Consider the following 25,417-nt stretch of genomic DNA (forward strand, 5'->3'; position numbering starts at 1 on the left):
AGTGTGGTCAACAGTGTCAAATGCTTAAGGAAAAAGTTTCTGCCAAATTTGGTAATGTGGGGCTCACTGGTACCTTCCCTGAGACATAGAGCAGTGAGAACAGTCAGGCTGCAGCGGACTGCACAGAAAAGGGAGAAGGCAGTCTGACACCAAGCAGCGGATGTGTACGGAACAGCTGGGCGTGGTGGCTCCTGCCTGTAATCCCAGCACTTTTGGGAGGCTGAGGTGGGAGGATCACTTGAGATCAGGAGTTCGAGACCAGTCTGGCCAATATACTGAAACCCTGTCTCTACTAAAAATACAAAAATTATCCAGGCATGGTGGCGCTCCTCTAATCCAAGCTACTCAGGAGACTGAGGTGGTAGAATCGCTTGAACCCGGGAGGCAGAGATTGCAGTGAGCCAAGATCATGCTACTGCCCTACAGGCTGGGCAACAGAGTGAGGCCCTATGTCAAAATAAATAAATAAATAAATAAAGAGATATGTAAGGAACAGCAGAGGAAGACTGAAGTCTAGGAATCTTCTTACAAGGTTAAGAGGAAAAGGCCAGAAGTGATCACTGATGACAGATGGAACTCTTCCTGGGCCAGGTTGTATAAGCTTAGTATTAATGCAAAGTTTCTATTGTTTCTTTAGAACTTAGAAGATCCTGAGAATTCGAGCAAGCCACAGGGTGACCCACAGGGCCTTCAGATAAGGAGGTGAGAGGCACGACAAAGTGGTTACCAAAAGTCAGTCCCAAGCGGGGCAGGGCTGGTTAAGATAACTAATAGGGAGACTTACTTTTGGCTGTTTTCCATTCTGTAGCCTGAGTTTTGCACTATGAACATGTATTTACATTATTACAAAATAAATTTTTATAAAATTTACAGAGATCATCACTGACCCTGACAAGACTCATTTAAGTATAATATGGGGGGCGGGAGAAACCCAAAAATAGACTGCAACAGGCTGAGAATGACCCAAGGAAGAGAAAATGGAGAAATTAACTGAAAGTATCTCTTTTGAGAAGTATGCTCACAGGGGATGAGAAAGGTAGTCGCTTGACAAGATGTGAGGTGGTGGTGGTTTGTTCTGAAGAAAGCATTTTGAGGTATCGATGAGGATAGTGGGAGTTAGGTTGATGATGCAGATGGCAAAGGAGGTAACTAAGGAGGCAGCGGAAGGTCTGTGCAGGCGGAGTGTGCCGTTTCAGAGCAGGGGAGGGTACTCCATCACAGGTGATACGGATAGGCTTTGCATTCCCACCCAAATCTCATCTTCATTGTAATCCCCATAATCCCTGTGTGTCGAGAGAGGAGACAGGAAGCGGTAACTGAATCATTGGGGTGGTTTCTCCATGCTGTTCTCATGACAGAGTTCTCGCCAGATCTGATGGTTTTATAAGGGGCTCTTCCCCCTTCACTCCGCACTTCTCCTTCCTGCCACCTTGTGAAGAAGGTGCCTTGCTTTCTTTCCCTTTGCCTTCCGCCATGACTGTTAAGTTTCCTGAGGCCTCCCCAGCCATGCTGAACTGTGAGTCAATTAAACCTCTTTCCTTTATAAATTACCCAGTCTTGGGCAGTTCTTTATAGCAGCATGAAGATGGACCAGGGATGTCTCATACCAGACAGGGATACTTCCCCCTTTCTTCTTCCCACACCCAGGCCTGGTGCAGGGGGGAAGCTGCTCCAGGATGGGCTTGAGTAGGTGAAGCCAATCACAAAATCCCTGCTCCTCAGACACATTGGGGTCCAGAATCTGAGGCTGGCCAATACGACCGAAGGAGGCATTTGATGGGGCTTAAAAAAGGCTCCCACCCCTCTGAAGGAGTTGCAGGAAGCCACTTCTTCCCGCTGATGAAAGGGAATGCAAATGTGTATGGCCCCAACTGCCACTGCAGCTATCCTGCTGCCACAAGGGGACCTGCCCAAGCAGGTAACCAGCAGCTGGGTGGGGAGCAGAGAGATGAAAAGCTCCTGGATCCTTGAGGAGTCACAGAGCTGCAGGATCGACCAGCCCTGAAGCCTGCCCTTCACCTGGACTTCCAGGAAAAAGCCACATTAAGTCAGGCTTTCTGGTGTTCACAACCTGGAACTCTCTCACTGACAAACATCCCTTGCACTGTGACAGGAGGAACAGGACAAATGGAGAGGCAGGAATTGAGGGAGATGACGTCGGATGGAATGTTTACATTTTCCTCTGTAGAATGCAAAGGGATTTTGATGCTAAGAATGAGGGGGAGCTTCGAGGAAGACAGAGCTCAGGTAGAGGGATGAAGCCTGGAGTTGGGGCATTCAGGGCACTGGCAAGGAGCTACCTAGAGCAACAGGGAGGCTGGCGGGTGGTGCTGAGCACAAGATGAGGGTGTTGAGACATCTGCCAGCTGCAAACAGCACAAGGCTGTTTCACTTGCCCAGGAACTCCTCTTGTGGGGACAGCATCTGGGTTTGCCATGGTGGATACACAGGACAAGTGGGAAAAGCACAGTGGGCATCAGCACAGCAGTGGTGGAAGGGATGAGGCCCAAGGTCTCAGCTGCACTCGGGAGGGAGTGAACAGAGGAAGGGGCTGATGGGTAAAACAAAAAGAAGAAACAAAGGGATGAGAAGCTAGACACCTCCGTGCATCAGAGAACTGGAACTGAAGAGCACCAAGGAGACAATGCAGAGGTGTCTCCAGAATAACACAGAGCAGGGATCTGGACCCGGCACCCTCCACACCCTGAGCTGCCAGCCTGAGCTCTGGAGTGTTGTTTCAGGATTAGCTGCAGTGAGTAAGTTTGAATGAAGCTGGATAGACACAGATAAGAACTCAGAGGGACCTAATTCTTCCTGCATCACCCAGAACCATGTGCACATCGGTAGGCTAGAAGGGAAGTGTTCTTAAGTTTGTGCTGATGTTTCTGAAAGGGAATGGAGACCCTGCAAAGGAGCAATGGAGGACACAGTAAGAAAAGCATCCCTTAAACTGGTCTGTGTAAAGAACTCACCTCTGTATTCATCTTGGTCTCTTCCTTTGGTCACTGTAAAGACAAAAGCAGAGGTTCAAGTCCCTGGTGGCACCTGCCAAAACTCCATGCAAACACTCCACTTTGCCACCCCACGCTCCCCCACTGCTTCCTGTCCCATCGGTCTCATCTTCCCCAAATGCCTTCACCACCTGTGCCTTCCAGCCAGGGTACCCAGGCTGGTGACTACCCTGGGGCTGGCGGTGGCTGACTTCCCTGGGATGTCACACCAGCAATGCCTCCTTAGAGAAGGGCATTTCCAACTCCAGGTCCATCGCCTACATTGGAAGAGCAGCTACAGTCGTGATGCCTCCACGGGACGGATACACTTCCCAGAGCTGGTGCCTGAAGAGGACAGCTTTTTAATCTGTTTTTTTTTTTTTTTTTTTTTTTTTTTTTTAATGGAAATGGAGACAAGCAAGGAAATAAGAAATACATCCTTACTTTTTTTTTTTCTTCCTAGCTGAGTTTCCAGAGGACTGCAATTTAATATGTTCAAAGAACAGTCCAAGAAGCCACTCTGGACCCTCAGCATTAAGACAAAGGAAGGAGGGGCAAACAGGTGGGCAGGGGTAGCAAGGAAGGAGGGGCAAGGGGAGATGACGGGAGACCAGAGAGGGAAGGAAAAGGAAGACAGCGACTGCACGGCTTACCAGGGATCCCCAACTTTATTGTACACCTGGGATTCTTGTTGAAAATGTATATTTCTGGGTTCTGCTCCCAGATTCTGATTCAGAAGGCCTAGAGTGGAGGGGAAGCCACGAATCTGCGTTTTTAGCAAGTATCCAGGTAAATGTGCACAGATGGTCGGGAGGCACCCTGGAGAAACACTAGAATGGCAGTAGAACAGAGGCCTGTAAAGATTAACATTTTCCCTCATCTTTTAGAGCCACTAGAATTGCTACTGTATTTTAACTAAAACTGGGCAGGCAAGGGCAGGCAAATGGATAACCAGAGGTGATGAAAAATGCACTACAGATGCCTTTCCAGCCCCTCCACCTGCATGGGCTGTCCAGGAAGCCAATGCCGATGACCACTCCTAGCTTGCAGAGGGCAGGGGCCTCTGAAAAGGGAAGGCTGTGGCAACCCCTGCCCTTGGACCCAGCACAGCATTTGACCTTATTCTCTTTGGTTAAACACAGGGATGATAACCATGAATGATGGTGAAATAACCACCCCCATTCCCCAAAAAAACAAAACCAAACTTTGACTCCCGGCAACCTTAGGACTAGTTGAGGAAGGGTGCATGGGTGATCCTATGGGCTTTGTGTCGAAAACAGCCTGCTTTCAGCAACTCCCCTCCCTTCTCTCTTTCCATTCCTCCTTCCTGCTTTGAGAGTGGGTCTCATGACCTAACCAGCACACATGATGCCTTTCCTTTTGTAGCCTGGAGCCTTTTCACATCTCCTGAAAAAAATCTGAAAAAGGGGACTTGCTAGAAGAAAAACTCCAAAAAGCAGAATGTGACAAAGAAAGTGGACTTTCTTCTCAGATCCTGAAAAGGCAGTATAGGTGTGATGTCTTTTTTTTGAGACAGAGTCTGCCTCTGTTGCCCAGGCTGGATGGAGTGCAGTGCAGTGGCACGATCTTGGCTCACTGCAACCTCCACCTCCCAGGTTCAAGTAAGTCTCCTGCCTCAGCCTCCCAAGTAGCTCGGATTACAGGTGCATGCCACCATGCCCGGCTTTTTTTTTTTTTTTTTGTATTTTTCATAGAGATGGGGTTTCACCATGCTGGCCAGGCTGGTCTCAAACTTCTGACCTTGTGATCAACCGTTGGCCTCCCAAAATGCTGGGATTACAGGTATGAGCCACCACGCCTGGCCTGTGTGATGTCTTTTTATGCATAAAATATATCAGAAAGGCCAGGCATGGTGGCTCACACCTGTAATCCAAGCACTGTGGGAGGCTAAGGTGGGAGGATCACTTGAGCCCAGGAGTCCGAGACCAGCCTGGGCAACAAGGTGAGACCCTCTCTTTACTTAAAAAATTAAAAAATTCACCAGGCATTGTGGTACGCGCCTATAGTCCTAGCTACTTGGGAGGCTGAGGCAGGATTGCTTGAGCCCAGGAATTTGAGGCTGCAGTGAGCTATGATCATGCCACTCACAGAGTGACAGAGACCCTATCTCCCTATCTCTCTCTCTCTCTCTCTTTTTTACAACAATTTTTACGCAGATGAGAGACTCTGTCTCATATTTTAAAAACTCTCAAAAGGATAAGACACTGAGAGCTGACCCGTAGGTGGTGTGTGGGGTGGGAGTTCCTGCACTAAGTGGAGGGGGTGTGAAGACACAGGAGCAGAGGGTCGCCAGCAAGTACGCTCTGCTCACCTTCCCCTGGCTACCTGGAGGCCCCACAGAGATGCCCTCCCCAACACCCTGCTGTGCTTTCCTTCTGTTTTTAAGAACTTTCGTTCAGGCCTCAGAGCTTGCACATAAGTGATACAGAACACACAAATGTGAGGAGGGATCTGTTCTCATGTGAGCCTCTCCAGATCAGCTAGTTCATACATATTAACCCTAATCCTCAGAATCCTGGCAAAAAAAAAAAAAAAGCTAGAATTAATTCCATTTAACAGACAAAGCACCTGGAGTTCAGGGAGGGTGAATCACCCTGCCTCACAGCCAACGCACTGCAGCACTATCCTCAACTTCCAGACTTTCTCGTTCTAGACTCAAACCCCAGGCTGTGCCTGAGGCCTTGACGGGTCCTGTCTTACATTCACCCAGAGAACTTCAATGATCAACAGGAGACCTGGTGTCCTGAACTACCCAAGCAACTATGATGGTCAAATGGGTTCCTCAGCTGTAGGCTAAATGGCCGGACTTCATCTCTAAGATCTGCTCCAGCTGTAACTTGCTCTCTGGTTCCCAGAAAAGGAAATTCAGATAACTCTCAGTCATGATCACAGAATGTAAATTAGGATTACAGCCAGAAGGCCTATCCGACGGACAGATCAAAATATTTGCCAGAGTGTGCTGCTTAAAGTGTGGTCAGGAGTACACTCTGACATTACTGGGGGACTACAAGTGGGTAGCATCCCTGTGGAAGGCAGTGTAGCAATGGCAATGTGACCTAGCAATTCTACTGCTTCCTGTTTCTGTCTCCAGCGCCCAAACTACATTCAGAATAAACTGCCCTGAATCCTTGGACCTTGCAGAAATTTCACTACTGCTTGCTTTCCCTTTCTATGAGAACTTAGAGGAAAGCTTTCCTATAGAAGTGGCCTACAAAACATTACATATAAACTTTATTGTTTCCCTGCGTAATCTGGGGAAGGCAAAACAAAAGAAAACCCACGAACAATGTGGAGAGGTGCATATGCATGAGAAAGAAGCCTACCCAGAACTACACTGGGCATCAGGGGTGTGCCACCTACAATAAATTGCATTGCTGTTTGTTTGTTTATTTTTCAGGAACAGGAATTCGCTCTTGACCCAGACTGGAATGCAGTGGCACACATGATCACAGCTCACTGCAACTTCGAACTCCTGGGCTCAGGTGATCCTCCTGCCTCAGCCTCCCAAAGTTCTGACATTGCAGGCATGAGTCATTGCACCCACATTCAGATGGGGGTACCCTAGCTAGTTGCTTACAGAGCTTTGAGTGACTGGCAGGACCTGCCATGGTCACAAAACTGCAAAGGCCAGATGTATCCTTTCTGTGCTATTTCCCCTTCTGCTTTCAACTGCCCCTTATTATAAGATGCACTGTCAGGAGAGGCAGCAACACAGGCCAGGCGAGATCTGTCTCCACCTTCCAGCTCTCTGCTTGCCCATCACACAGCTCCCTCTCCTTTCCTTCCCATCGTCTGGCCAAGACCAGTTAAACTCTAAACAGAATCCAGGAGGAACTTTATTCTCTATTTTAATATATCTGAAAATATCTAAGACCTAATCCTGTAACAAAAAGGTTTTGGTTTGTTTAGTTTTTCTTTTTTTTATTTAAATTTCAAAGGTTTAGTATTTAAATGGTCAAACACAAAAACATTCTGTTTTCTAACTTTTAGTATTATGTTGAGAAAGATTTTCCCAAAAGACTTATATTAAATAGATATATTTTTATTTCCTTTTAGATTTTTAACTTTTCTTTTTTTCTTTTGAAATGGAGTTTCACTCTTGTCACCAGGTTGGAGTGCAGTGGCACAATCTCGGCTCACTGCAACCTCTGCCTCCCGGGTTCAAGCCATTCTCCTGGCTCAGCCTCCTGAGTAGCTGGGATTACAGGCACATGCCACTATGTCCAACTAATTTTTATATTTTTAGTAGAAGCGGGGTATTGCCGTGTTGACCAGGCTGGTCTTGAACTCCTGACCTAAGGTGATCCAGTCGCCTCGGCCTCCCAAAGTGCTGGGATTACAGGTGTGAGCCACTGTGCCTGGTCTTAACTTTTCTTTCATTATCTATATATATTTTAAATCAAATCTAAATAGTATTTTGGTATATGGCATGAGATAAGGCTCTAACTTTACATTTCGCCAAATAATTGAGTTGTTTCTACATTATTTATTGACCATTCCATCCTTTCCCCCAGTGACTCCACACTTAAATTTTTATGAATACAGTTGTTCTTTTTTCACTTTTTCTGCTGTACCACAGACCTCAATTACCATGCTTATAACATACTGTTTACATTATTATGGCTTTACAGTGTTTCAATACCTGGTAATTCAAGTTGTCTCATTAATCTTGTTCAGTATTACTATATATTCTTACTTGCCTAGACCTCCATATTAATTTTAAAACATCTTAACAAGTTAAAAAATTCCAGTGGGACTGTGACTATGATTGCATCAAATTTATATATGAAATTAGGGTGAATTAATAAGCCTTCCCATCCAGAAACATGGTATACCTTTCTAGGAGCAGCCACTTTAAAAATAAATAAATAGGCTGGGTGAGGAGGCTCCTGCCTTTGGGAGGCCGAGGTGGGCAGATCACTTGAGGCCAGGAGTTCAAGATCAGCCTGGGCAACATGGTGAAACCCTGTCTCTACTAAAATTACAAAAATCAGCAAGGGGGGTGGTGGCATGACCCTGTAATACCAGCTGTTCGAGAGGCTGAGACATGACTTGAAGGGAGGGGTGGGCAGAGGTTGCAGTAAGCTGAGATCACACCACTGCACTCCAGCTTCGGTGACAGAGCAAGGCTCTGTCTCTAAATAAACAAATACTTTTAAAAGAAGAATCTTGAGTTAGTTCCTGAATTATTGCATAATGACAAATAACAGCTCAGGCTGCAGTGGCTCACAGGAAGTTGAAAGAAAAAAGTCAACACCTTTGTTGAAGCAACTTGCTTAAAGCAATTTAAAGCAGGGTTCTCCTCCCCCCTATTATCTACTGCAGCTGGTCTGCAAAACAGCCTTGGAGTTTGAGCCTTTATTTGCTTTGACTCCAAAACGCAATGGATTCAGGTGCACAGAGATGAGCTGTCTTTCTAAGGGATGAAGAGCCAGCCTGTGACCCCAGAGTTCTAGACCTAGCTTGGCACCCACTAGTTGTGTGATCAAGAGTAGGGAATGGGGTCCCTTGTGCCTTAGTTTCTGCACCTTGAAATAGGAGAGGGGGCAGATGAACTTAGATGACCCTTATGTTCTTTCTCTGTGCTAACATGTTATCACTTTAACCCACTTTACTTCTTTTTTGCGGGGAGGTTCTCTATCAGTTTACCTTTCTTGGTGTCTGGCTTGGTTAACTGAAGGTTTTTAGCTTCTCTTCTGGCTCTGCAGGGAAACTAGGCCGAGGCTCAGGTTGCAGTCATCAAGGCCCCAGGCACAAAACTGCCTGGGCTTTTCCTTGGCACTCTGCCAAAGAGAAGCCAGCCTCTTCCTCACCCACCTTTCCACCCGCCCCATCTGCTCTATTTCTCTCTTCTTCTTCCTCCCAGCCACTTCAAAAGCTTCTACCTTTTACTGAAAGTGATCTTAATATAACAAGAGAGAAATGAGATGAGGTCAGTTACTTTCACTGAAGCCTACCGTATTTAAACGTAGAAGGGCATAATCACGTTTGAAAAGAGCTGCTTATTAACTCAAATATTTGTAGATATTTCAATCAATTTCAAAATTGGGTTGACAGCAGGACTTTTCTGGAGTTCTTGGGCATTGACCGTCCCCAGAAGGTCCAGGTCATTTATAACTATCCTCCCTTATTGCTGAAAGACGAGTTCTGCCCAGCTGAGTGCTACAGGTACTGCCTAACAGGCACAACTCATAAGTGCCGGGGTGGGCAGGGGAAGGAATACAAATCTTCCACATAGCCAAAATATGTGTGGGTCTAACTTTTGTGTCTAACATTTTAATAGCTCAATAATTATGCTTTCAAAGATCTCTAGAGAGAACATCTTTCTTCAGCAGACCAAGATTTTTTTACAAGCAAGATTTCACAATGTGTTATCTGCACCCTCAATATGAATTACATATAAAATTGTATTCTCTACATTGACTATATCAGGTTCTTTCACTCTTTTGTTTTCCCTTAGCTTTTTTTAAGGTGCTCCAAGTTCTCAGATTTCAGGTGAGGAACTTCAAGGCCTTTTCAAAGTCTGAGGTTTTCTGAATTTGTAAAAGAGAAACAGCTAAGTTAGATGAAAAAATCATACGTGCAAGTGCAAGGTAAATAAGATATCCAACGATTTACTAAGGCATCAGTGAATATTTGTTTTAGCACAACAGACAGCACACATAAACTGAAATAGCGTGGACAGAAAACAAACAAACAGAAAAACTAAAGAAATCCTGTAGCACCTCAAAAGAGACACAAGTCTGGAAATATGTACATCAAAATATTAACAGTAATTATATCTCTGAGTGGTGGAACTTTTAGTGACTTACTTTCTTTTTGCTTACCTATATACTTTAAACTCTTCTACAAAGGTTAGTTAGCATAATTATTAAAAACTCTAAAAAACATTACAAATTATGCCACATTCACTGGCTGCATCCCTCCTGGCCCCAATTCCTTAATTAAACGAACTTTCACAGGGCAATAACATATCAAGGTGCTCTGATAATGAAGTCCAAGAAAATTTTCCCTATAGTTGAGATTCAGGAAAGGCTGTGCTTCCTTCAAGGCCATTAACCTTTGGGGGAATCAATGAATGGATGAATGAAGTTGCTATGCATGTTTGACTTTCAAATGACAAGAACCATGTTAACTGACCAAGTTTACCTTTCTAGAAACAAATTTGAGACTCAACTACAAAAATACAGGCCTGCACTGACCTATAAGGGAGCAGCTAGACAGAATAGCTATTGAAATATAAATTAATTAAATACAGCATATTTTCATAATCATAGAAAACTCCATTGGATGGCACTTTATTCTTTTTTCCCTTGGACTAACTTAATGTACTTATACTTTCTCTCATCTCAATTCCTGGTCATATTTATCTTCTATTTATTTGTTACTATTCTATGTGATTTTGTTGCAAATGACCTCAATTCCTTTGTGGAACAATTTGGGGCACTGTACTTTTGAAATATCAGTGTGTATATATATCACTGTTCCTGAGAGTTCAACTTTGGTTTCTGACCAAGGCAGATCTAGCAGCTCATAGAATGTAGTTTGCTCATAGCTCAAAGACTCAAGAGAGGCTGGGTGGAGTGGCTCACACCTGTAATCCCAGCACTTTGGGTGGTTGAGGTGGGTGGATTTCTTGAGGTCAGGAGTTTGAGACCAGCCTGGCCAACATGGCAAAACCCCCAAAATTAGCAGGCATGGTGGCACAGACCTATGATCCCAGCTACTAGGGAGGCTGAAGCAGGAGAATCACTTGAAACTGGGAGGCGGATGTTGCAGTGAGTCAAGATTGTGCCAGTGTACTCCAGTCTGGGTGACAAGAGCAAGACTCTGTCTCCGGGAGAAAAAAAAAAAAAAAAAAAAAATATATATATATATATATATACACACACACACACACATACATATGTGTGTATATATATATATATATATATATATAGATATACACATATATATGTAAATAAATAAATAAATATATAAATTAGCTGGATATGGTGGTGCTTGCCTGTAATCCCAGCTACTCAGGAAGCCGAGGAATGAGAATCACTTGAACCCAGGAGTCAGAGGTTGCAGTGAGCCAAGATGGTGTTGCTGTGCTCCAGTCTGAACCATATAGGAGACTCTGCCAAAACAAAAGGACTCCTTTGGGAGGCCGAGGTGGGCAGATCACAAGGTCAGGAGTTTGAGACCAGACTGACCAACATAGTGAAAAACCATGTATCTACTAAAAAAATACAAAAATTAGCTGGGCATGGTGGTGTGCACCTGTAATCCCAGCTACTTGGGAGGCTGAGGTGGGAGAATTGCTTGAACCAGGGAGGCGGAGGTTGCAGTGAGCCGAGATCACACCACTGCACTCCAGTTTGGGTGACAGAGCAAGACTCTACCTCAAAAAAAAAAAAAAAAAAAAAAAGACTCAAGAGAACATTGTCAGGAACTAAGCTCCCCTGTCACAAAGGGACTATATTCAGTGTTTTTTTCTTTTAAATAAACAAAAAAGGTATACACTGTCCATTAATGAAAACTTTTACTATTTGATTAAAGCTTAATTTGAAGCTGAGTAATGTCTTTTTCAAATTCCAAAATATATGACTATCAACTTATTTCTAAATCTTACATATTTATGACAAAAAAACAAATGGCCCAACCTATTACTACTGATTCATATATACGATCATGTTATCAGAGTCCTGGATATGCCAAGGAGAATCAGGAATAAAAATGGTGCCACAGCTCCCGTATACTGTGATTCCCTGCCAGCCCACGGCACTTATGGAGTGTCACCTCTACATAGAAGCCCATGCAATTCTGAGTATTTTACCAGATTCTGTAAAAAATGACTGGGAGTACTAAGCAGTGTAGATCAAAAGGTAAATACAATTAGAACAGAGATGAAAATTAATAAATGTGGCCCAGAGTTGCAGATCTTTGACTTTAATCAGATGCTAACTGGGTAGGCAGTGGGTACAGAGAATACAAAAGTAAAGATCACATATGAAGTGTGGGAAAACACACTGAGAATTATTCCCTAAAAGTTCAGGTATAATTCGGGCGCCTTTTGTAATTTTTAGCTCTCTGGCTACACAATCTGCCTTATAATACTTTGTCTAATATTTGACTTAAGTTTATGTTTTTATGGAACGCATAACGTTAAGGGAAGGATGAGCATATTTATCAATACAATCTTTTGGGAAATAGCCATATACCAATACCTTTATTTCCATAATTTAAATAACCTCGTGGAAATGGTACTGTAGGAGCTGCATTAATGATGGAAAAATTTCAACACAGTATTGCTTGCTTTGTAGGCGCTGATTATGACTGCTAACATTTACTGAATCCTTCCCATGGTTCGCTAAGTCATTTATTCTTCAGGGCCATTTAACCAAGTAAGCATTATGATTATCCCCACTTTTACAAGTGAGAAAATTGAGGCACCAAGATTAGATCGCGCAGCGGTATAATAGGATGGAAGACTCCTAACATATAACGAGCGTTAAGTGAAAAAAATTAGTATCCAGAGCTGTTAACTCTGATGCTGCAAATCCTTTTTATATTTTAAGTAGTTTACAAATACCCTAACTGTGAGTCCTATTTCTGAGCACTTCATATGTAGAGTGCACTTTACAGAACACTGTCATGTAATCCTCACACCGTAAATGAAGTAAGTGATAGTTTCCAGTTTCCAAAGACGAAGGCGGAGCCAGGAGAGGCCAAGTGCCTGCGCGGCGCCACAGGGTTCGTCCCCGCGGAGCGGACCTCAGGGCATCCTGGGCAGGTCCCGGCCGAGCTCGCGGCCCCGCGGTGGCGACGCCCGGGCCCAGCCGCTCGCGCTCCCGGAGCCGCCGGGCTACGCGGCACGCGGACGCCGAGCCTGCCCGCCTGGGTCTACATAAAAACCGCAGCCACAGGCAGTCTTAATAGAAACGGAGACTCAATTTTTGAGACTGTCTTTTGTGTATTTGAGAAAGCCCCTCGGCCGGCTCCGGGCCGCGGGGCCTCTGACCGCGTCCTCGCGCCGGGCCCGGGCGGGGCGGGGCAGGCGGCGCCCAGGCTGCGTCCCGGCTCTGGCTGCCGCGGGCCCGGGCCTCCCGCGGGCCTGGGGCTTCGAGCTCAGGCCGAGCGCTCTATGGAAGCCGCGCGCGACCCCCGCTCCCCCGCGTGCGACCCCCGTTCCTCGCGCGCGCCTCACCTGACCCGTGCACCGCTCTCCGTGCAGCCTCCGGGCGCCGCCGGCTTTGCGGACCGGGGCGGGATCCCAGCTCCGATTGGCTGCCCGGCTGGGTGGCGGGGACCGGGAGGGGACGGGAGGTGGAGGGGAAGAGAGAGGACGGGAAGGGGAGGGAGGGGCTCGGCCTCGCGCGGTCGCGCGTGAGATGCCGGCCTCTGCGCCCTGGGCCTGGCGCCTGGGGCCGTGAGAACTGTCGGTGCGCCTGCCCTGTTCTCTGCACCCAGCTGGGTGGCAAGGGTGGGTGGTAGGTGCTCGCCAATCGGAGGGCGTAAGGAAGTGGCCGAGCCCCTTTACGGTGTTCCTGGCCCCGGCGTGAGGGTGTCGCATCCCTCTTATCTGCCCCCCACTCACCACCTAGAACCCACTGGGTCCCTTTGGTATTGGTGGACCCGGCCCGACTGAACGGGCGCCGAGGCTTACTTGAGTTCTCCGTGTAATTGTGAGGAGCGGAGTGAATATTCCAGGAGGCCGGTGTCCTGCTCTTGGGTAGCTAGGAAGTGAACAGTGTCCTAGGGAACTGCCTGGGCTCTTATCCACCTGGGAATGGGCTTTTTGGGGATCCTGACGTGGTAAAAGCCAGGGAGCTTCTAGCCTAGCAGGGCTGGGGGAGAAACTAGGGAGAGGGGTGGATTAGGCTGAAGAACAGAAATCTCTTTGATCTTTTATTAAAAGCAGCATTCTGACTGGTAAGGTTGACCGGCATTTTGCCCTCCAAAAAAGTTCTTGTACTTTATTCCATGACCTGACAAGCCTGTTTAAGTGAGGTTTTGTTGGGTGCAGAGTGAGAAGGCTTGGCTTTGAATTTATCTCCGGGCGGGGCCTGTCTCCTGAACTCCATACTTCTCTATCCAGCTGCCTAGTTAATACCCCCTCTTGGATCTCTAAAATAAATTTCAATCTCAACACATCCAAATCTGTGCCCTTGATGTCTTCCCCATATGGCAACTCCATCTTCCAGGTGTTAAGACCAGAAACCTTGCGGTTACTCGGCACTCAGCTTTCTTTCACATTTCACCTCCAGGGCCCAAAAATTCTGTTGGTTGGACCTCCCTAGCATACTCAGAGCCTGACCACTTCTTACCTCTGCCTCCCTCATCTCCCACCTTGGTCATGATAGTGGTCTTTTCCCTGATCTCCCTGCAGTCTGTCCCCATACAGCAGCCAGAGTGACCCTAAAGAAAGCCAAATCAAATTCCTCTTCTGCTGGAAACCTTCCCAGTGGTTTCCCAAACTCAGAGTAAAAGCCAAAGCCCTGTGTGATCGCTCCTCTGTTACCTCTGCAGCCTCATCTGCTACTGCCTCCCCACTGCCTCACTCTGCTCCAGTCACTCTGGCCTCCGTGCTATTTCTTTTTTCTTTGGAGATGGAGTCTCGCTCTACCACCCATGATGGAGTGCAGAGGCATGACCTCGGCTCACTGCAACCTCTGCCTCCTGGGTTCAAGTGATTCTCCTGCCTCAGCCTCCAGAGTAGCTGGGATTACAGGCATGCACCACCACGCCCAGCTAATTTTCTCGTAGAGACGGGGTTTTTAGTATTTTTAGTAGCGACGGGGTTTCACCATGTTGGCTAGACTGCTCTCAAACTCCTGACGCCAGGTGATCCGCCCATCTTGGCCTCCCAAAGTGCTGGGATTACAGGTGTGAGCGACCGCACCAGTCCCCTCCATGCTATTTCTTGCGTAAGGCAGACAAGGCTTTGCTGCAGGGTCTTTGCATGGGCTTGCCTCTGTTTGGAATGCATGACTACTTCTCATGCTTACTGATCGTTGCTCAAATGCTGCCTCATTGAGAACTACCCTGACCACTCCATTCAAAATTGCCACCTGCCCTGCTCCTGACTTATTTATTTAGCTCCTGACTGAATTTATTCATTTATTTAGCTTATTGTTTATTATCTGACTCTTCTATCCACCCCTCCTTGCTGCTGCCCCTTGGCCCATGATATGTCCTTTCGCAGAAAAATAACTGCCACTAGAGAGGTACCATATTTTCACTGGCAAGGCCTAGGACATAAGCCAAACTCTGGGGTCTGAATGTGTAGTCACTTGAAATAAACCACAAGAGGAAAGAGTGATTCCCCAAAAGGACATGCTGACTACTGCTGCTAGGAGAAGGGATGCTGGCTAGGCAAAACCACAGATGTTCACTTGCTGAGTCAGACCAGTACACCCAGAGGAGCTTTGGGAAAGTCTGTGAGAGGGGCCCTCTGTGCCCTTGAGAGCAGAGTTTAAGACCTCTAACTCCCTCACTTTTTCGTAATGATGTGTTATGAATTTATTTATCTTATCCTTCTAAAGTCTGGTTTTGTATTCAGTTTCTACTTTTTGAGTAAGAGCTTCCCGTTCTACAAAGTGGCAGCCCTCTTCAACCTGAAGAACTCTGTGGGAGGTTGGGGGGCAGTAAGACTGCTGTAGGCCACAGGTGACAGAAACCCTACCCAAACAGATTAACAGTCAGGACGTGTATTAAGGATCCAGCTCCATTCTGTTGTAATTCTCTCAGCTCTTTTTCCCCATGTGTAACAAGATATGAAAGTATAGATTTTGATTTGGACAACAAGATACACGAATGTGGAATTCTAGGAATAGATCTCCAAGGATATAAGAAGGAATCAGGTGAGAACCACCTGTAATTCCAGCACTTTGGGAGGCCTAGGCGGGCAGGTTGCTTGAGGCCAGCCTAGGCAACATATCAAGACCCTATCTCTACTAAAAATACAAAAAATAGCCAGGTATGGTGGCATGTGCCTGTAATCCCAGCTAATCTGGGAGGGAGGCTGAGGCATGAGAATCACTTGAACCCGGGAGACAGAGGTTGCAGTGAGCTGAGATCGCACCATTCAACTCCAGCCTGGGCGACAAGAGCAAGACTCTGTCTCAAAAAAGAGTAAAGAAAAGAAAAAAAGAAATCTCTGATAGACCTTTTGCTGTGCTTTGAGTCTGAGTTTACCTCCTTCCCACCGAGGGAAGCTTCAGGCAGCCCATTTCCTTCACTTCATGCCTGCAGGCTTCCAGTCATTTGGGGAGCTTGTCAGGGATGTTGGTGCACATGGAGACTCTCTGGCCTGTCATTTACCTCCCACCTGAAAAAGGCAGGCAGTGTGGCTGTCAGCCCACACATGCAGAGGGGTCCCAGGATGCATTTGTCTTTCCCATGGATAAGATATGGATCGTGCAGGAGACAGTTCCCTTGGATCTGGTCCAGTAAGGCTGCTTGGACGGGCAGGAAGCTGTCGGTGAATGCCAGGTATATAGAGGTGAGGAAGAAGTCACAGTATATCTGCCCAGGGAGAATTGCTGGGGAGAGGTCCAGCATGGTCATCTCCAAGGAGTTTATGAATGCTACATTTCAAAAAATAACATAATGTATTGTCATAGTCCATTCAGGCTACTATAACAAAAGACCTTGGACTGGGTAATTTATAAACAGCAGAAATTTATGGCTCTTAGTTCTAGGGGCTGGGAAGTCTAAAATCAGGGTGCCAGGAGGTTCAGTGTCTGGCGAGGGCTCACTGCATCCTACATGGTGCCAGGGGCAAGGCAGCTCTCCTCAACCTTTTTTTTTTTTTTTTTTTTTTCTGAGACGGGGTCTCACTCTTTGACCCAGGCTGGAGTGCAATGGCTCATCAAAGCTCACTGCAGCCTCTGGCTCCTGGTGGAGCCTACTGAGTAGCTGGGATTATAGGTGTGTACCACCATGCCCAGCTAATTTTGAAGTTTTTTTGTAGAGATGAGGCCTCACTATATTGCCTGCACTAGTCTTGAACTGGTACACTCAAGAGATCCTCTGCTTTGGCCTCCCAAAGTGCTGAGATTACAGGTGTGAACCACCACACCCAACCAAGATGTTACAGTTTTGAAAGCATCTCAGGCAGAAGGAGAGTGCAGTATCCAGCATGCATTACTCTATTTATGAAACAAACCCTCTGAGATGCCACCAGGGAAGGGGATCACTGAGTAAGTTTCTGCAAGTACAGGTAGAAATAACTATCTAGAAAAAAAAAGGTGAATACGTGTAAATGTGAACTTATTTATAGATGCAGGTGACAGAGGTTTGAAAACATCAGAAAAATATGCATCTTCTAAAATTTTGAATGTGGGGAACACACAGTGGGGGAAGCATTCCCATATTTTCCATTATAGCAGGAAAAAAACCCCCATATACTCTGACAGGGATGCATCTGGATTCCCTTTAAGATTTGAAGGAATGGCCAGGGGCAGATTGGCTCACGCCTGTAATCCCAGTACTTTGGGAGATTGAGGTGGGGGATCAGCTGAGGTCAGGAGTTCAAGACCAGTCTGACCAACAGGGAGAGACCCCATCTCTATTAAAAATACAAACTTATCTGGCCATGGTGGCACATGCCTGTAATCCCAGCTACTCGGGAGGCTGAGACAGCAGAATTGCTTGAACCTGGGAGGTGGAGGTGGAGGTTAGTTGAGATCGTACCATTGCACTACAGCCTGGGCAACAAGAGCAAAACTCTGTCTCAAAAAAAAAAAAAAAAAAAAAAAAAAAAGGTTTCCTTCCTCAGAAGAGACTTCCCAGGAAAACCTGCCTCATTTTTGAAAAAGGAAGCAGTGATTTAAAATGTTATTTAAAATGTTTACTAGAGGCCGGGCGCGGTGGCTCAAGCCTGTAATCCCAGCACTTTGGGAGGCCGAGGCGGGTGGATCACAAGGTCGAGAGATCGAGACCATCCTGGTCAACATGGTGAAACCCTGTCTCTACTAAAAATACAAAAAATTAGCTGGGCATGGTGGCTCGTGCCTGTAATCCCAGCTACTCAGGAGGCTGAGGCAGGAGAATTGCCTGAACCCAGGAGGCGAAGGTTGCGGTGAGCCGAGATTGCGCCATTGCACTCCAGCCTGGGTAACAAGAGCGAAACTCCGTCTCAAAAAAAAAAAAAAAAAAATGTTTACTAGAAAAATTATTCAACTCTGTTTTATCATTTACCTCTCCGCCCCTATTGGCTTCCTCTGTAATGTGCAGTGTGTTTTCTTTATTGACTCCTTTTATTGACCAGTATTTTATTTTTCTTCTGAAAAATGTGCTAACCCATGCCAATTACACACAGCTCTAGGATAGCACACCCACTTTTTTTCCCACTACTGGGCAATAGACTTATCAAGAATCAGGGTAGTGAATGGACTACCCTGAGTGGAATTGTGTCCCCCCAGAAAAGATACATTGAAGTCCTGACCTTTGTTCCTCAGAATGTGACTGTGGAGATAGGGTCTTTACAGAGGTAATCAAGTTAAAATGAGGTAATTAGGGGAGTCCTATCCAGTATGACTGGTGTTCTTATGAGAAAAGTAAAATATATGGGAGTTTATTAAGTAGTATTGACTCACATGATCACAGGGTCCCACAACAGGCCGTTTGCAAGCTGAGGAGCAAGGAAGCCAGTTGGAGTCCCAAAGCTGAAGAAGTTTCAATGTTCCAGGGCAGGAAGCAGCCAGCACAGGAGAAACATTAGGCTGGGAGGCTAAGTCAGTCTAGTCTTTCCGTGTTCCTCTGCCTGCTTTCATTCTGGCTGCACTGACAGCTGATTAGAATGTGCCCACCCAGTGGTGGGAGGATCTCCCCTCAGTGGACTGAGGGAGGGTCTCCCTTTCCCAGTCTACTGACTCAAATGTTAATCTCCTTTGGCAATACCCTCACAGACATACCTAGGAACAATACTTGGCATCCTTCAATCCAGTCAACTTGACAGTATTAACTATCACAGACACCCACAGATAAAATGACCATACGAAGACAGCGAGTTGGACTGATGCATCTACAAGCCAAGAAGTGCTAACAATTGCCAGTAAACAACTTGAAGCCAAGGAGAATCAGGGAAAGAGCCTTCCCCTCCAGCTTGCAGAGGAAGCACAACTCTGCTGACACCCTGATTTCAGACTTCCAGTCTCCAGAACAGAGACAATACATTTGCGTTGCTCTAAGCTACTTAGCTTGTGGAACTCTGCTGGGTGGCCCTACAAACTAATGCAGCCTGTGTATGCCAATGCCAGTTATATTTTTTATTGTAATTACATAATTTACGTAAACATATAAGCCCATGAATTAATTTAAAAAGAAGTTGTTCTTAAAAAAAATTAAATTGAATGCTTTGGAAAGACTTGATAGAAGAGGATGATTGAAAAAATTGCTGTTGGATTAGAAGTGGGCAAGCAACTGTAAAATGCTGGAAGAAAAAAAATGTAGGGTTCTGCACTCAAAGTACTCTGAAAGTATTTTAAAGTTCTCCTTTAAAGAAATAAAGACTAGAAATCTTTGATGATGCCTGGTGTGGGTCATGCCATGATGATGTGAAACTCTAGGGCAGGTGCCATGACTCAAGCCTATAATCCCAGCACTTTGGGAGTACCAGGCAGGTAGATTGTTTGAGTCCAGGAGTTCAAGGCCAGCTTGAGTAACATAGCAAGACCTCGTCTCTACAAAAAATACAAAAATTAGCCATGTGTGGTGATGCATTTTTGTAGTACCAGCTATTTGGGAGGCTGAGGTGGGAATGAAGCAGGAAAGGCAAGACACAAACGTCTCAAACATGGAACTGAGGAAGGAAGTGGCTTTTTATTTGGCCGTGAGCTGCGGGGGGGCTACAGCCTCATTTACCGAGTTCCCTGAGAAACAGCTTCTTTTCCCTTTTATAGGCTTACAATGCTAAAGGGGAAATTGAGGTGAAACTATGTCATTGTCCATTGGCTGGACGTCCGACCTTAAAATCTTTTGGCTTCATTGATTTGCTAGTTCATATGCAGTGTGAGTGGGAACAGGCAGGGGAGGCGGTTTACAGAGACCAGACAAAGGCAGTAAATTATTAGTTGGCAGAGGTGTTTCCAGGAGGGAGCCTTGGCCGTGCAGACATGGGGATGTGACCCAGTGCTGGGCTCCAGCTGGTAGGGATAACATTTATTTGTAACTCTTTCAAGGCTTACAGATAGCAGACATGCTGAGATCCAAAAAGGGAGTTATTTTCCCAGCTCTTCAGTATTTTATCTCTTTTTTTTCACTCTCCTTCCCATCTGGAGGAGAGGAGGAGGTGGAAGCCAGGAAGTGAGAGGAGGGGAGGGGGTCTCTCCTCTCAGGAGGATAGCTTGAGCCTGGGAGGTCGAGGCTGCAGTGAGCTGTGATCACGCCACTCCACTCCAGCCTGGGTGACAGAGGGAGAACTTGTCACACACATATACACACACAGACACACAGACATGTACACACACGCACAAAACCAACCTTTAGTCATCAGTGACACATTCAAATAAATGCTTCGAATCTGTAGAAAAAATTGGCAATCAAATATATATTTATGTGTTTTAGTTTGTTATGTGATGTATGTGTGTATCATTAAAAATTTTTTATTTTCGGCCGGGCGCGGTGGCTCAAGCCTGTAATCCCAGCACTTTGGGAGGCCGAGGCGGGTGGATCACAAGGTCGAGAGATCGAGACCATCCTGGTCAACATGGTGAAACCCCGTCTCTACTAAAAATACAAAAAATTAGCTGGGCGTGGTGGCGCGTGCCTGTAATCCCAGCTACTCAGGAGGCTGAGGCAGGAGAATTGCCTGAACCCAGGAGGCGGAGGTTGCGGTGAGCCGAGATCGCGCCATTGCACTCCAGCCTGGGTAACAAGAGCGAAACTCCGTCTCAAAAAAAAAAAAAAAAAAAAATTTTTATTTTAATTTAAAAAATAGAGACAGGATCTCGTCTCATTATGTTGCCCAGGTTGGTCTTGAACTTTTGGGCTCAACTAATCCTTTTGCCTCAGCCTCAGGGTGCTGGGATGAGCCATGGTGCTCAGCCATGTGTATAATTTTTTTTTTTTTTTGAGACATATTCTCACTCTGTCACCCAGTCTGGAATGCAGTGACATGATCTCAGCTCACTGCAACTTCCGCCTCCCGGGTTCAAGCAATACTCCTGCCTCAGCCTCCTGAATAGCTAGATCTACAGGCACACGCTGCCACACCCAGCTAATTTTTTTTTTCTTTTATATTTTAGTAGAGATGGGGTTTCACCATGTTACCCAGGCTGGTCTTGCATTCCTGAGCTCAGGCAATCCACCCACCTTGGCCTCCCAAAGTGCTTGGATTACAGGGATGAGCCACCATGCCAGGCCCGTGTAAGAAATTTTAAGTAATTCTTCATTTTGACTTTTATGGTTAACTGATCATGTATGTGCAAACTAAGTGAGCAAGAGGGCCTCTATTGTATTGTTTTGAGCTTTCAGAACTAGATATGAGTTTGAAAGTTGGTTCAAGGAGCTGTGCGTATTGTGCAAGTTACTAAATTTTTCTAAGTTCCAGTTTCCTCATTTGTATAAAATGGGAATAATATCTATGACACTACAAATGTTGTGAAATTAAATGACACAATGAACTTAAAGGGTCTGGTAGTATTAGATCTTTCCAACTTAAAGTGGGAGAAAACTCCCAGCACTTTGGGAGGCTGGGGTGGGCAGATCACAAGGTCAGGAGTTCGAGACAAGCCTGGTCAATATGGTGAAACTCTGTCTCTACTAAAAAATACAAAAATTAGCTGGGCATGGTGGTGGGCATCTGTAATTCCAGCTACTTGGGAGGTTGAAGTAGCTGGAATTACAGATGATTGGTCTTGAACTTTTGGGCTCAAGCAGTCTTTTTGCCACAGCCTCAAGGCGCTGGGATGAGCCACGGTTCTCAGCAGGAGAATCACTTGAATCCAGGATGTGGAGGTTACAGTGAGCTGAGATCATACCACTGTACACCAGCCTTTGCAACAGATTAAGAATGTTTCAAAAAAAAAAAAAAAGTGGGAGAAAACTCACTCTACCATGGCTTAAACAAAAAGAGAATAAATTGATTTGTGACAATAATGAAATTCTAAGGGAGCATTGGCTCCAGACGCAGTCCTGCAAGTAATGTCCCAGAACCTGCTTTCTCTGTGTACATCTGTCAACTACTCCTTGTTGGCTCAATCCTTGGACACAATCTCTCTAGCAAGATGTGCACAGCAGGCATTTCCCCCCCATATCTTCCTAAGTTCAAGTTCAGTGGCAAAGAGTGCCTGCTAAAGCCCCTCTTGGAGCCCTGTAACATGCTTTCTTGCATCCCCTTCTGTTATGGTTTGGATCTGCACCTCCACCCAAACTCATGTCAAATTGTAATCCTCAGTGTTGAAGGTGGGGCCTGGTAGGAGGCGACTGGATCATGAAGGCAGATTTCCCTCTTGGTGCTTGTAGTGAGATCTGGTCATTTAAAAGTGTGTGTCACCTCCCCTGCACCTCTCTTGCTCCTGCCTTAACCACATGAGTCTGTTTCCCCTTCCGCCATGATTGTTAAGTTTTCTGAGGCTTTCCCAGAGGCCAAGCAGATTCCAGTGGCAGCGACTACTGCCATCACGCCAGCTGCAGCAGGGGCTGCACATTCCATGGAGCTGGTGGGAGCCCTGTTCCTTCTGAGTTGTGGCGGGAGCTCCCTTGCTGCTGCTGCTGCAACTGCCCAAACTGCAGCTGCAGACCCAGGCCTCCAGCTCTAGGGAGCAGGCAGGAGCCATGCCCTCCTGGGCGGTGCTACAGCTGCCCAAACCTCGGCTGTGGATTCAAGCCTCCCTGTGTTCTTGGTGGGGACTGGGAGCAGGTAGGATCTGCCCTCCCGGGTGCAGATGCAGCCTCCCAACCACAGCTAAAGACCTGGACCTCCCACTCCATGGAGCAGGCAGAAACTGGGACAAACAGGAGCCCCACCCCTTCCCAGCTGGTGGGGCAGGAACTCCTGGGGTGCAGTAGCGGCCTCCCTCCCCGGTGCAGGACCCAGGCATGTCTGCACCTGCGCCCTCGGGGGCCCAGGAAGAGCCCTCTACCTCCCTGCAGGCTGGGGTGTCTGCTTCTGCTGCCTGGCCTCTCTCCTCCCCTGGGGCCTAATCTGATCTCAGAGAGGGGTTGGAGCTAAGCCGCAGGGCCATGAATGGCAGCGGGAGGCAGATTCCTGGGTGGAATGGGGTGGATCCCTGGTAAGGCCAGGAAGAGCATAAAGGCTGGAGGCCGGCTGAGAGACCTGCAGACTGGAGTGGGGATTCGGTGCCTCTTCCACCCCTGCATGGCCACCCATGGACCAACTGGCATGCACTTCCTCCCCTCTGAAGTCCATAAAAGCCTTGGGCTCAGCCAGAGGAGGGCAGAAGTTGGAGAGTACAGAGAGAGATGACGGGACAGGATGACCAGCTGCAGAGAGGAACTACTCTCTCTGTTGAGAGCTTCAGGGACCTGCAGAGATGTCAGGACTACCAGCTGCAGAGAGGAGTGACCCTCTCCAGGGCCCCCTCTCGGCTGAGAGCTGAACATTCCACAGGATGACCTGCCTACAGAGAGGAGTATCCCTTGCTGGTCTCCTCTGAGCTGTTCTAACAGTTAATAAAGCTCATCTTCATCTTGCTTACCCTTCACTTATCAGCATACCTCATTCTTCCCGGATTCAGGACAAGAACTTTGACAAGAACTCAGGCAAAGGTGCCACTGGTCACAGAGGTTTCTGGCCAGGAAATTGAAACCCCAAAGATCCCGTAACACCAGCATCATGCATGATTCCTGTACAGCCTGTGGACTCATGAGCCAGTTGAACCTCTGTTTTTTTTTTTTTTTTTTTTTGAGACAGAGTTTCGCTCTTGTTACCTAGGCTGGAGTGCAATGGCGCGATCTCGGCTCACCGCAACCTCCGCCTCCTGGGTTCAGGCAATTCTCCTGCCTCAGCCTCCTGAGTAGCTGGGATTACAGGCACGAGCCACCATGCCCAGCTGATTTTTTGTATTTTTAGTAGAGACGGGGTTTCACCATGTTGACCAGGATGGTCTCGATCTCTCGACCTCGTGATCCACCTGCCTCGGCCTCCCAAAGTGCTGGGATTACAGGCTTGAGCCACCGCGCCCGGCTGAACCTCTGTTTTTTATGAATTACCCAGTCTCAGGTATTTCTTTACAGCAGTGCCAGAGAACAGACTAATACACCTTCATGCTGATTACGCTACATAATTACCTCTGGATTAATCACTGTCCCGGAGGAAAGCATGATTTGATTTGGAGGGAGTAGGTCTGATGCTCCACACAAAGCATGTGCACTAGGTGGGGTGAGGGAGTTCTCTCCAGAGAAACTGGAGCAGTATTAAGAGCAAGGGAAATGGATTCTGGGTAGCTAAAAACACTGACTGTTCATACACTAGCTCTGAGGGTAATGTCTAGTAAGAAATCAGCATTAGCTGACTCCCTGCAGTGTCTTGCACCTCAAACTCTTAACTCCAGCTTCCTTTTGGCTTTAGTGAGAGCACTGCCTTTGCTAGGGCAGATGCTCCTGGCATCCCCCCAACTCTGCTCTTCCCATTGATTGCTTACATATTTATTTATTGACATGGAGTGTTGCTCTGTTGCCCAGGCTGGAGTGCAGTGGTGCGATCTCGGCTCACTGCCACTTTTGCTTCCTGGGTTCAAGAGATTCTCCTGCCTCTGTCTCCTGAGTAGCTGGGATTACAGGCACCCACCACTATGCCTGGCTAATTTGTTGTTTTAGTAGAGATGGGGTTTCACCATATTGGCCGGGCTGGTCTTGAACTGCTGACCTCAGGTGATCTGCCCACCTCAGCCTCCCAAAGTGCTAGGATTACAGGCGTGAACCACGGCGCCTGGCTCCCTTTGGTTTTAAATACTCAGTTGTGAACCCAGCTCATCTGCCAGGCCAGAACATGGCAAATATATCCTGGCCCAGTCTTGCTCTTCTAACTGCCTGGCAATGTGTTTGGCTATTAGGGCCATGATCAGCCCATCCCTCCCATCCACCACTCTAGTTTAGGCCAGTGCCTCCTTCAAGTTTCAATGTTGCCTCTCAGTTTCAGGACGAGATGTGATAAAGTATTAACTTCTTTATGAATCTGTACATTTAATGCTCATCCTTAATTTTTGGTCTTTTTGAACTTAAGTCTTAATTTTTGTCTAAGCCATAGATGGAAACTTAGCTATCTCCTGTTATTTGCATTGGAAAACTCGACTTTGTTCCCTTCTGTAAGTGTCTCTGTAGTGTGGTAGTTGTCTACCCGGTAATTTATAGTTGGCTGTTCAATTCAATACTGTGGTAGAAACAAGGAATCAACCCCAGTATCTATTCTCTTTCCTTTGCTTCTCCAAATGTTGCCTGGACACATGCTGCCC

General features: G+C 46.7%; 1 protein-coding gene and 1 long non-coding RNA gene across 6 annotated transcripts in view; one reads left to right on the forward strand and one right to left on the reverse strand.

Moving 5' to 3' along the window:
* The window catches only part of BLVRA (biliverdin reductase A), a 43,969-nt gene extending 30,677 nt beyond the window's left edge, over positions 1 to 13,292 (reverse strand). Inside the window, exons 1-2 of one of the 2 annotated variants that reach the window (XM_039462157.2) lie at positions 13,204 to 13,292; positions 2,973 to 3,005 (exon numbers count right to left, since the gene is read on the reverse strand). In XM_039462157.2, coding sequence (XP_039318091.1) covers positions 2,973 to 2,984 — 12 coding nt within the window. In that variant the 5' untranslated portion in view covers positions 2,985 to 3,005; positions 13,204 to 13,292. Of the gene's footprint in view, positions 1 to 2,972; positions 3,006 to 3,202; positions 3,286 to 13,203 lie in introns of those variants that run through there. The other variant, XM_074379777.1, reaches the window with a different exon arrangement.
* LOC141580130 (uncharacterized) overlaps positions 1 to 25,417 on the forward strand; it is a 76,580-nt gene that overhangs the window by 37,978 nt on the left and 13,185 nt on the right. Inside the window, exon 3 of one of the 4 annotated variants that reach the window (XR_012512217.1) lies at positions 6,409 to 10,893. The exons of 2 other annotated variants lie outside the window; for them this stretch is intronic. This is a non-coding gene — a long non-coding RNA (uncharacterized LOC141580130). Of the gene's footprint in view, positions 1 to 637; positions 3,209 to 6,408; positions 10,894 to 25,417 lie in introns of those variants that run through there. One more of the 4 variants, XR_012512220.1, reaches the window with a different exon arrangement.

Source organism: Saimiri boliviensis, chromosome 10 (genome assembly GCF_048565385.1).
Source record: "Saimiri boliviensis isolate mSaiBol1 chromosome 10, mSaiBol1.pri, whole genome shotgun sequence".
NCBI lineage: Eukaryota > Metazoa > Chordata > Mammalia > Primates > Cebidae > Saimiri > Saimiri boliviensis.